Below are 13,134 nucleotides of genomic sequence, written 5' to 3'. Positions count from 1 at the left end.
GAACCTACAAGACAGAAGCAGGCCACGTGCGGTCACACCTGTAATTCCAACACTTTGGGAGGCCAAGGCGGGCGGGTCACTTGAGGTCAGGAGTTAAGACCAGCCTGGCCAACATGGTGAAACCCCGTCTCTACTAAAAATATAACAATTAGCTGGGCATGGTGGTATGCATCTGTAATCCCAGCTACTCAGGAGGTTGAGGCAAGAGAATCGCTTGAACCCGGGAGGTGGATGCTGCAGTGAGCCATGATCATGCCACTGCACTCCAGCCTGGGCGACAGAGTGAGACTCTGTCTTAAAAAAGACAAAAGCAGCAAAAGCAGAACCCCTTGAAGCCTGGGAATTCACACATTCCTTGAAGGCTTGGAATTCACGCATTGTCACTTCTGGTTAAAATAAGTCACGTGGCTAGCCCAGATTCAAGGGGTGGGAAAATGGATTCTACTTGATCGGAGAAGCAGCAAAGTCTCATTGCCAAAGGGTGTGTGTACAGGGAGGGGAATCGTAGCTGTCTTCTTATACTGTCAGAAGCAGATTGTGAAGACTTGCACACAAAGTAAACAGTTTGGAATTTATCTCAAGGGCACAGGAAACTATCAAAGTTTGGCTTTTTGGTTTTTGTTGAAAGCACTAACATAAAAAATAAGATTTTCTACTCAGCACCCCTTACTCAGGAACCGTTCCTCTCTTGTAATCCACATGGTTATTGCAGAAACCATCACATTAGGAGATTGGATAGAATGGACTATCTTTTGGCAAGTTGTTTGAATTAGGGCCAATCAGAATCCTTCTTTTTGGTGTTTTTCTCCTGAAAATGAGAGTTGGTCTCTTGCTAAGCCTGAAGCTTTAAGATGTAAATTTGGGGGAGTGCTAGGTGGCTGTGCTTGCAGCTATGTGAAAAAAGCACTCCGCACAAAGAAGCAGAGGCGAAAGATGAGAATCCTGATGGCCTTGGAGTCCGCTCCTTCTGATATCCCTCTCTGCCTCAGCTTCAAGTTTGGTTTGTCTCTTGGAACCAAAGGAGTCTCGACTACTATAAAGAGAGCTTACCACCTGCAAGTAGGGAGTTGCAAGTGACAACATAAAAATCCAAAAAAAAAAAAAAAATCCAAAGCCAGCTTTGTTTTAGTGCAATGGTTACTGGCAAGTTATTTTAACTGGTTATCGCTGGTATATAAGAAAGCTGTTTTTCTTATAGTTTGCATACAACTAACCTACGCTGATAGCTTTTCAGCTGAATCTCTTGGGGTTTCCTAGACCAACAACCAGATTATCAGAAAGCAATTATATTTTGTCTTTTTCCTTTCCCATATACATGCATATGGATGTGTGTGTATATATAAATTCTTTTTCTTGTCTTATCTGGTTGGTGAGAACCTCCAGAACAGTATTATATAATAACAGTGATATTCAGTAAGCTCTTCCTGTTCCTGACTTTATAAGAAAGATTCGAATGTTTTCATTGTGGGTACAGTTTTTCTAGCTCTTGCCTGTAAATTACACTTCATCGTAGTAAGAGGATCTTTTTCTTCCTATCTAAGTTTGAATTTGAATTTTTAAAAATTTGTAATGGATGTCACATTTTTTCAAATACTTTTCAAGTATGTATAAGTTCATATTTTTGCTTTAATGTGTGAATGTCAATTATATTAAAATATTTATGAAGATGGAGTCATTTTGTGTTCACTTCAGGAGTCAAACACTTCCCATGATGCCCACAGGATAGGTTCGATGCCTCTCTGTGTCTTCCCATAATGCATTGACTGTATTGTCATTAATCCATTCATCCAACAAAAACTCATGGCACTCCTCTATAAAACAAAAAAAGAGATTGAATCATTTTTACATTCTACAATAATCCCCCCTTGTTTTGATGCAGCATCGCTGTACTGCAATCCTAAATTTAACTTGATAATACAGGCATAACCAAACACAGGTGCCGCTGCTCACCACTTGCAAAGCCAGTAACAAAGGTGAGATGCAGTGAAAGGAAAGTGACTTTCTTCCAGAGCTAGCAGTGGGTAAATAGCCAAGGCTAGTGCCTTAAAGAAACCATTTTCAACTTTGGCTGGAGAGAGGAGCTTAAAAAGGGAACTTGGAATGGGAGGCATGCGGGAGTGTTGCTGGGCACAAGGTCTCTGTGTCTTGTTTCAGTGGCTATCTTGAGTCGTGGTCCACCTGGAGCATGGTGGCCTCATCTCAGTAATAGCTGGGTTGTTGACAAACGGCCTTGAGGTAATCTCTGGAATTTGGAAACTGGATCTCCAGGCCTGGTTTCTCTCCACATTAGCCCTGGAACTTCTAAGAAAGCACATAGTTAGATAAGTGTGCCTGGTGTAAGTTGAATAAGTACATAATTAAATAAATGTGCATGGTGTAAGGGAGTGTCTGGTGGGAAAGGAGGGAAACAAAGGGTTTTAAGGTACATTTCAAGGCTACATTCTGAGGCTAAGAGGAAAAGAAAAACAAAACTTTACAATGCATTTTAGCTGGGTCCAGTGGCTCAAGCCTATAATCCCAGCACTTTGGGAGGCCTAGGCGGGCGGATCGCTTGAGGTCAAGAGTTTGAGACCAACCTGGCCAACATGGTGAAACCCCGTTTCTACTAAAAAATACAAAAATTAGCCAGGTGTGGTGGCACACACCTGTAGTCTCAGCTACTCGGGAGGCTGAGGCAGGAGAATCACTTGAACCCAGGAGTTGAGGCTGCAGTGAGCTGAGATCATGCCTCTGCACTCCAGCCTGAGCAACAGAGTGAGACTCTGTCTCAAAAAAAAAAAAAAAAGCATTTCAAGGCTGGGATAGCTGGTTACACAGGCAGTCGTTGTTTTGAGAGGTACCATATGAACTGGAATCTGTGTGTCTCAGAGCCATGCCCTCGCTGTGGGTGGTACTAATGTGCATACATTCTATTTAACCTAATAACATGCAAAATGAAAATTGCTTGTATTTTACTTCGGGGAGTTTATATTTATATACTTTGGGTTTTAAGGTAATATTGGTCAGATTTGGGCTAGAAAAAAATGAAGAGCCTTTCTGTCTTTTTCTATGCTCTGAAACTATTTAAATGAAAAAGAAAAGCTGAACTGATTCCATAAAGGCATCCCTTTAGGAACAATATACATCTTTGACAATCATTTCACACTCTTTGGGGCTATTGAGATCCTTTACCTTTTATTGAACCCATTTTAGTAATTATATTTTGCTAGACAATTGTTCAGGTTATCTAGATTTTCATATTAATATGTATAAAGTATGTGATGTTCTTTCATATTCTTTACTCTCTTCATTTTCTATATAGTCTTTCTTATTCCTAATATGATTTAGGTGTATACACACTTCCTTTCCTCCTTTCTCACTCTCTTTATAAAGTCAGACCTGCTAGAATTTTGTCAACTTTATAGGTCTTTTCAAAGATTACATTTTTATCTATCCCAATTTATTTCTTTTCTAGTCCATTAATTTTTTATTTTTATTGATTCGCTCTCCCTTTTTTTTTTTGAGATAGAGTCTTGCTCTGTTGCCCAGGCTGGAGTGCAGTGGCATGATCTCAGCTCACTCCAATCTCTGCCTCAAGCGATTCTCCTGCCTCAGCCTCCCAAGTAGCTGGGACTGGACTACAGGTGCACACCACTATGCCCGCCTAATTTTTGTATTTTTTTTAGTAGAGAAGGGGTTTCGCCATGTTGGCCAGGCTGGTCTTAAACTGACCTCAAGTGATCCTCCTGCCTCAGCCTCCCAAAGTGCTGAGATTACAGGCATGAGCCACCATGCCCAACCCCACTCTACGATTTTGAGTTTAGTTTACTTTTTCTAGCTTTTTGAGTTGAATAATCAGTTTGCTTATTCTCAATAAAGTTTTCTAACAATGTCATTCAAAACTATGATGTATATTTATTATGTATATTTAGCAATATCTCATACATTTTGATATATAATGTTTTCAGTTCGGTTAATTTTTAATCTATAGTTCAGCTTTTATTTTTGCCTTAATTAAGGGCTATTAGAAGAATGAATGTTACCTGTCCAGTGTCTACTTGATAAAAAAAAAATTTTATTGGGACTTTCTAATTGTCCTAGAATATGTATTCAGCTTGAATAGACCATGAGCAAGGGCTGGTTTGCCCTTCATAGTTCCATCTTGGAGATAAAGCTTTCTTAATAACCAAGCTCTTCCTTCTCTTCCACCTCTCTCTAAATAAGGAGCTCATTCTGTCAAGACAGTCATTAACTTTTTCTTTTTCTTCCTTTTTTTTTTTTTTTTGAGACAGAGTTTCACTCTTGTCACCCAGGCTGGAGTGCAGTGGCGCAATCTCGGCTCACTGTGACCTCCACCTTCCCGATTTAAGCAATTCTCCTGCCTCAGTCTCCCAAGTAGCTGGGACTACAGGCACACACAACCATGCCCAGCTAATTTTATACTTTTAGTAGAGATGGGGGTTTCACCATGTTGGCCAGGCTGGTCTTGAACTCCTGACTTCAGGTGATCTGCCCACCTTGGCCTCTCTAAGTGTTGGGATTACAGGCGTGAGCCACCATGCCCAGCTTTTTCATATCTTTTAAACAAACAACTAATATTGAAAACCTGTGGCTCATTAAACCACAGCTATTTCAGGACCTATTCAGATAAATTCAACGGAAAAATCAAGGAGCATTAACTTGCTGTGCAAAATGGACATATCAGATGTCTTTCCCTACAGCACTATGTCTAGTAACCAAATGTTCTGTGCAGATATCAAGGAAATCAATGATGAAGTTATTCAGAGTTTGTTTAATTCAGGAATTTTTCAGAGAGTTTGGTTGAATTTTATTAAAGGAGAGGGAAGCAAATGATTTGCAAACAAAGAAAACCAAGGGCCTTCCAAGAGGAATAGTGAAAGTTACAAACAACCAATAATAATAAGTGTGTATATATAGATGTATTTGCAGACACACATGTATATATGTGTATGGGGGGGGTGTTCACTACTATTTACACACCCTTTCACGGTCCTCTGCTTTAAGCATTACAGCCTTGGAGAGGGTATTGATTATGAGTTCTGTTTTGCAGATTGAAATACTGAGGTTTAGACCAGGCGTGGTGGCTGACGCCTGTAATCCCAGCACTTTGGGAGGCCAAGGTGGGCAGATCACGAGGTCAGGAGATCGAGACCATCCTGGCTAACACTGTGAAACCCCATCTCTACAAAAAATACAAAAAATTAGATCGAGACCATCCTGGCTAACACTGTGAAACCCCATCTCTACAAAAAATACAAAAAATTAGCCGGGCGTGGTGGCGGGAGCCTATAGTCCCAGCTACTCGGAAGGCTGAGGCAGGAGAATGGCGTGAACCCGGGAGGCGGAGCTTGCAGTGAGCCGAGATCACGCCACTGCACTCCAGCCTGGGCGACAGAGCAAGACTCTGACTCAAAAAAAAAAAAAAAAGACAGAAAGAAAAGAAAAAGAAAAAAGAAATACTGAGGTTTAAAGAGATTAGGTGGAGCCAAGTATGGAACCTAGATCTTCCAGTTTGAAATTCACTGTTCTTTCCGTTATGTCCTGCTAAGGGGTCACAGAATGTCCTCAACACAGCCCCTGGTGAGGATTAGAAGGAAGGAGGGGTCTGGCTGTGTGAGTGTCAAGTGTGTAACCTCCGTGTTTGTCTCATTTGAGATCCCTGCAGTGAAGTTGAACGAGCTGCTCGAGAACTTTTATGTCACCGTCAAGAAGAGCGACGGCTCGGACTTCCTGGCCACCTCGCTCCATGCTATTCGCCGAGGCCTGGACCGCATCCTGAAGAATGCAGGTGTCGGCTTTTCCATCACCAGCAGCACCTTCAGCTCCTCCACCAAGAAACTCAAGGAGAAGCTGTGGGTGCTGAGTAAGGCAGGCATGTCGGGCGCGCGTTCTCGCAACATCGTCTACTTCTCCCTTTCTGACGAGGAGGAGATGTGGCAGGCAGGGTGTCTGGGGGATGACAGCCCTATCACTCTCCTGTCCACTGTGGTCAAGTACAACAGCCAGTACCTGAACATGCGGACGCTGCAGGAGCATGCGGATCTGATGTACGGTGACATCGAGCTGCTCAAAGACCCCCAAAACCAGCCCTACTTTGCCCGGACGGACAGCGTCAAGCGGGAGAGTCGGAGCGGCTCCACCAGAGTGTGTCACGGGAAGATCTACCATGAGCATTCCCGGGGACACAAACAGTGCCCTTACTGCCTCCTCTACAAGTACATGTACATCCACCGGCCGCCCACCCAAATGGAGGCCAAGTCCCCCTTCTACCTGACTGCCAGGAAGGAGGCCACAGACATGGGCAGCGTGTGGTATGAGGAGCAGAGGATGGGGCTGCGCTCTCTTCGGGGAATTGTCCCAAACTTAGCCAAGAAGGTCAAGCTGGAAAACTGTGAGAACTTCACCTTTGTCTCGTTCACTCAGGTCTCCCGGAGGCTTGGCTCCCACAGCTGCTGCCAGTGAGCCCCCACTGGGGCCCGGCCACTGCCCTGTCACCTGCTCGGGCCGGCCAGGGTTGGAGCAGCTGGAGCTCCTTGGAGGCAGAGGCTGACCAGGTGTGACCTCCTGGTCTGGCGGCTCTCCCCTGGTGTGGCCTGCCCTCCCTTTGACTTGGGGTTTGCTTTTTAAAATGAAACTAGATGAGTCTAAATCATTCAGATGGTTTATCCAAATGTGCGTCAACTTTGTTAGCTTTTAGAATCTAACACAATGTGTAATTGTTACATACAAGAGTGAGGAAATTCATTTTCTCTAGTGCCTTTCTAGCACAGGTTTTCTCAAAACAAACAAACAAACAAAAAAGGAAACTGTTAAGTAGTCATTTAAAAAAAAATCCCAGTAGCGCAGTAGCTTTAGAACGTTAGGAAGACTGTACACTTTGTTGAATTAAACTCACAATTAGAAACTAGAGAGAGGCAGACACGTTCCCTATTTCCAGGAGACAGATTGCGCTTGATGCGCCTTTGTTTTTTGTTGGTGGATAAGGTGGTTCTGGAGGGCAGGCAGCCTTGTGTCAGGGAGTATCCTCAAGCGACACTCGGTCATCTGACAAGGACTCGGGCTGCTCCCACGGCTCCCAGCAGCGGGAGGAACCCCATCTTGGCTGTCAATGGAGAGAATTTTATGATAAAAGATTCACGCACCAGAAGGGTGTCTGTGAGAACAAGGCTTCTAGTGAACTAGACAGTTTGTACCGTGAGGGAATTTCTAGTAGTGAAGGAAAATGGCTTGGAAAAGCCAATCTGTGATCAAAATGTGAAAACCTCCTGAAGCAGAAGTGCCTATGTTTTATTTCTCAGCACCATGTGAGAGCTCCTTTGATTGGAACATTTTTTGAGGTTTCTGTCTGTTCTTCGTGTCATCCCATTATTCTGTCAGCATATACCACTGGATCTATAAAACAACTAAAGGTAATTTTTAGTCTTAGCCAAGAAAAGCTAACCAAACAAGCTGCAAAAAACACAGATCCCCAAACTTTCTTTATTAAAGAGCTTTGGAATATTTTTGTCAATGTATGACTTTTAGCCACAATTAGATGTCATCATTTTAGGATGGCACCAATACTTGGGACACTATGATTTAGGCACCCCACCAGGTAAGCAAACTCAGCATTAAGGATGTAGTTATAAAATTAGCGCATAATGGTAGGTAATGCAGTTTGAAACCATTTCACTCAGGTAAAATGCAACCTGACCCCATTATTTAAAAATCAGCAGAATTTTCTAATAACTACTCTGAGTGCAACAACAAGTGAAAAAGGAGCTCAAAGAGTGCTCATTAAGAGTAACAATAATTTCTAGGGACCTTGACTTTGTATTTGAGGAAAATCTCGTGTAACTTTATTCCATTATGCTCCTAATATGCTTTCTAATCCCAAATTAAAACTAATACAAATTCATTTTGTAGAAGTCTTAAAATCAGTCCTCTTTCTTTTTAAAAACATTAGTATTTATTTTAATTAATTGCTTTCTTAAAAAATCATACACTAGTCATTGAAATATGTAATACTTCCTTTACCAGAGAAGACTCAACCAATGCTGCCTTAAGATTTAATGTTATTCCCTTTTTAGTCACTGTGCATTTATAAGTTTGTTTACTAGTTGACCTTTCCTGAATAGAGATTAGTTTCGGCATTTCTCCATCTGTATATAAATAACAGATAATATTTAATCATCAGTGTATGACTTGATATCACATAACGTTCTGGTGTGGTTTCCTGTAGTGATCTTAGGGTTTTGATTTAAAAGAAGTACACAAAACATTAGGTACAATTTCCTTTAGTTTGCTAAACACCCAAAGGATATTTTGTTTTGTTGGTTCTGCACTTAAACTGAAATACAACCTATGTGAACTATTGGGCAAAGCCTGTAGCCTAATTAATTAAAACTTCCATTTTTATTTGAATAGATTCAAGTAGAAATTGCCATTAGGAATCACTGGGATCTTTTCAGATTTTGACCTTTTCAAAGGTAGCAATAACTACTCCAGAGGTTGTAATCTTTCTGTTGATAGTGGCTTTTCATCAGCTAAATAGTCATCTCTGCCTCAAATGTGTTGCCTATCACCTAGTTGATGTTCCATAAAATCCCTGGGTTCTGAAGTGAATTATTGTAATTAATAATCAGGAGGGCGAATCTTCAGTGGCATCTGATGGAATGAAAGAACTGTGTCTGAGCAGCCTAAAAGCTGTTTGTGACATGCCACCTTGGGGAACAAGAGTGAGGAAGAAAACACAGTCATGAAGTGCCAGCGTGTGCCACCCATTGTACTAGGTACTTTATTATGCATTTATGTATATGTGTGTGTGTCTGTGTATACACACACACACACACATATATATAAATGTTTACACAGACACACACACACACACGCACAATATGTGGTTAAGCCTGATAAGCCTGCTAAAATGGCAAAGCGGCCTGGCACGTGGCTCACGCCTATAATCCCAGCACTTTGGGAGGCCAAGGTGGGCAGATCACTTGAGGTCAGGAGTTCAAGATCAGGACCAACGTGGTGAAACCCCATCTCTACTAAAAATACAAAAATTAGCCGGGCGTGGTGGCAGGTGCCTGTAATCCCAGCTACTTGAGAGTCTGAAGCAGGAGAATTGCTTGAACCTGGGAGGCGGAGGTTGCAGTGAGCCGAGACCACGCCACTGCACTCCAGCCTGGGCAACAAAGCTAGACTCCATCTCAAAAAAAATAAAAAATAAAGAAAATGGCGAAGCACCTGTCCATGTGTTTGGCCAAAGCCGTCCTCCGAGGTCTTAAGGGGGCCAGAGTAGCAGTCCTCGTTGGTGTTCTAAGGCAGTTGTTCTGGCTTCCAGTCAGCTCTAAACCTTACCTTCTGGGGACTGCAGGATTTTCTGCTCTTGGCCTAATGCAAGAGAAAGGAGAATCCCCAGAGAAAGAAGTGGGGAGGTAAAGAGCGTTTTCTCCACTTACCTTTGGGTTTTTTATGCTCCCAAGTAGAAATAAACATCAAGAATTCACAAGTTGACTGAAGCACAAGTTGCCCCTGGGCTCTGTGTCAAGGCTGGTGGTACTGCAGGTGTTATGAGAGGACCCATAGAGTGTCCTTCGGGTGAGCTGTTGTCCACAGCACCTTTCATATCTGCTCTAAAGGGAGCCCTACTTTCTGTCTATCCCCCCCACCGCCGGCCCCCGGAATCTAAGCAGACTCCCTGTTGGAAGCTTACTCTGAGACAGAAGCTAGGATGTCACCTTAAAGGGTGTGATTCAATTGAATATAGTTTAGTGCGGTACCAGGCACATCATAAGCACGCAATAAATGTTAGCCAGCTTAGTTATAACTTTTGGTAATAATTAATATTATTTAACTAATTTGCATTATACCACTTATTTCTTCCATTATGGAGATTCTGTCTCCCTTAAACTGTTAAACTTGAAGAAGAAACCAAACATGATAATCTGGTCAAGTTAACACATTTTCGCCCATGAATTCTACCTCCAACACAACCAAGCTCTGATACCTCAGATATAAGCAAAAACAAGTGAAGGAAGAACAGAAAAGCCTTATGGGGCTTTATGAGAAGGTTTTTCCATTGTTTAGTGTGTTTGCAAAAAGGAATTTTATGGAAGTACCTAACCAAAGCTGTGAAAGAAGGGTCTCCTTGGTCATGTGGCATTTTCCAGCTTTCCTTGGATTTGATGCTACATTAATTTGCCCTGGCTGATAAATGGTGTTTGAAGAAATGTGAAATTTCGTTACTTTGATTTTTATTTTAATTCAAGCTTATTAAAAGCATCAAACATTATATGCCACACTCAGCATTTTCATAGACATAGTCATTAGGAGAATCTGGACAAAGTAATACTCTTGTAGAAACGGAAGCATCTTGCTGTACTTGAAAGATAACTGGACTCAGAGCTACTTCACTCCTCACTTGGGCAAATGCCGATATCACTTTGCTTAGCTATAAAGTGCTATCAGTGGGATGGATCGTCTTCACGGTGAACCGTGTTACACTTCTGCAATTCCTCAAGTTCATATTAATTAGGAAGTGGCAGAGCTAGGACACAAAATTCCTAATTCCTGAAGATAGTGAATCTCCTAATTTAGTGCTTCTCACTATATTGGGATGCCTTCTTTAGGAATAAGACTTTTCTTTAATTTTCAAGTTCCGCAACTTCTAAAATTATTTTGCTATCTCGAAGCAGCAGAATATTGATCATTTTTCTCAGTTTAGGCTAACACAGTCCACACCATTACCACTTAAATAAAGTAACAGAATGCTAAATATTATCCTTATCAAACATCCATCACCTTGTTGCTTTTATGAGATGTAGATTGCTAAAAACTTTTGAGCTAGTAGACGGTTACCTTTAAGCATCAATGAATACAAACAGTGAAGACCTCAAAGAAGAGTTACCTCATTTTCTCTGCATGATCTCCAATGTAGTCTCAGATAAGGCCCATACATAGTTAAAAGCTGGTAACAGCTCTGAACAGAAGTATGTATTAAAAGTTTCAAACTTGTATATATTTTTGAATGCTTTTGTTTTTGGAGTGAATTTTTAATACTCTGTGTTAAAAGAAAAACATTCCATCGTGTAGGCAGTGTTCCTCAGTAAAAATCTTTGTTGCATTTTCCCATATAAATGAATCACCCTTATTAAAACAGGAGGAGGAAGGGATTCGTGGTGACCTACCGCTGCCCTCCCGTTGTAAGAGAAGAGGAGGCCTTGGGGTATGATAACTAAATGAACATCTCTGGAAGTTCCTCCGTCTGATATGTGTATTCTGACATAACAGAATTTCCCAAGACTTATTTGAGGAAGGCTGTCCACGCTTCAGGCAAAGTTTACCCATTATTATTATGATTTTGAATATTTCTTGTTCATTACAGTCCAGAAAATCTGCAGAAGTTCTCCATGTTCAGTGGTTGACCAGAATCTGATTGTTGCGCTCAATTAAAGTGCTTTATTATTTAGCTAAAACAACTTATATGGAAGTTAATTATTTCAGGAAATACATAATAAGACCAAAAAAATCACTGGATAATATGTAGATATATTTTAGTTCCATTACTATTAATAGCAATTAGATAACTCTCCCTCCCCCCATTGAGGTGAGAATGGGCTCCTAGATACTTGGTGGTCAATAGAACTGATTTGATTAACTTTCATTTAACTGTGGTTATTGTTACATCTACTGATTTTTTCAAATAAAAATTTCTAGAAGGCTCAGATTTGACTAAGACTGTGTTACGTGCTTTCTCACAGCTGCCATACATTCTCATGTAATCTTTACAACCGCTCTACAAGGTATGTCTAATTATTTCCATTTTACTTATTGAGAATCTAGGCTCAGAGGAGTTAAAATTCTGAAAATCTCACCGATAAGTTGGAGAATTTAAGTTTGTAAGTTGGAGAATGCAGGTTTTCTGACTCCAAATCTAGTGCTCAGTCCATGAGACAAAACTGCCTCCTGGAGGCCATGGAAGTCCATTAACTTTAAGAAAGTTAAACACAGTTTCGGTTTGTTTGGCAAATATTTCATCTCTCAAGCCATACTGTGTCACCCCTCCATGTATTCTCTTACTAAATGATAGCTCACTTGGGAACTTAATCGTTCCTGGAAAGCCTGGCGGTTCCCCAGTATTTTCTGCCTACTGGGAACCTTCTGTCTTTATCCAATAAGTAATTTATATTACCTGTCATCTACCTTAAAGGGCAGATGGTCATGTGAATTTATTCTAATAAAAGTTAGTTTACAAGCTGCACCTGTTTTGACATTGGACTCACTGCTTAAAAAGTAAAGGAGTTCCTAACTTACGCAACAATTACATGCTCAGGTTTTTTACTTTTGCCATTTAATTTTGGTCAGAGGATTTTTATAATCTGTAGGCTATAGCACTGTCATAGAAAAATATACCTTTTTTTTTTTTGAGACTCAGGAGTCTCACTCTGTTGCCCAGGCTGGAGTGCAGTGGTGCAATCTCTGCCTCCTGGGTTCAAGCCATCCTCCTGCCTCAGTCTCCCAAGTAGCTGGGATTACAAGCATGTGCCATCACGCTCGGCTAATTTTTGTATTTTTAGTGGAGATGGGGTTTCATCATGTTGGCCAGGCTGGTCTCGAACTCCGACCTCAGTAATCCACCTGCCTCGGCCTCCCAAAGTGGAAAAATATACTTATTTACTCGTTTTCTGTTCTTTTTTCCTTTATCGGGGCATATTTATTTTCTCTTTTGAGACTTATAAAGCAATAGGTTATATGAAACTCTGAGATCATCTAGTCAAATTCCCCCATTTTATCAATAAGGAAATTTAAGGCTGGAGCATCCAAGATCAGCCAAACAATAAGTAATAGATTCAGGACTAGAGAGTTAGTCCAGAACTCTCTCCTCCATATCACAGCTGAGAAGATTTTGATTTTTTTAAATTAATAGAGCTGCATCTGGCAAAATGACATCCGGCTCACAGAAGACCCTAGTGAGCTTCTTGTACCTTCCCAGAAAAACCCAGAAGAAGGCCAAATCTCAATTCTAGAATCTAGAAGGAATTGATGTAATTTATGAGGCATATGGAGGTAGCTTGGGGCAAAAGTTTCCAAGTAGCTCAATTCCTGGCTTACTTCATGAAACAGGCCCTGTGAAATTAAAAACATGAAAGC

At 41.2% G+C, this 13,134-nt stretch overlaps 1 protein-coding gene across 2 annotated transcripts in view; it reads left to right on the top strand.

Annotated features, from left to right (window-relative positions):
- KIAA1958 overlaps positions 1-11,708 on the top strand; it is a 174,988-nt gene extending 163,280 nt beyond the window's left edge. Inside the window, exon 4 of one of the 2 annotated variants that reach the window (XM_528391.8) lies at positions 5,656-11,708. In XM_528391.8, coding sequence (XP_528391.2) covers positions 5,656-6,462 — 807 coding nt within the window. In that variant the 3' untranslated portion in view covers positions 6,463-11,708. The remainder of the gene's footprint in view (positions 1-5,655) is intronic. The other variant, XM_003312215.6, reaches the window with a different exon arrangement.
- The last annotated feature ends 1,426 nt before the right edge of the window (positions 11,709-13,134 follow it).

Source organism: Pan troglodytes, chromosome 11, assembly GCF_028858775.2.
Source record: "Pan troglodytes isolate AG18354 chromosome 11, NHGRI_mPanTro3-v2.0_pri, whole genome shotgun sequence".
NCBI classification, from domain to species: Eukaryota; Metazoa; Chordata; class Mammalia; order Primates; family Hominidae; genus Pan; species Pan troglodytes.
The sequence above is the reverse complement of the archived record's forward strand: the minus strand, read 5'-3'. Positions and strand labels throughout refer to the sequence as shown.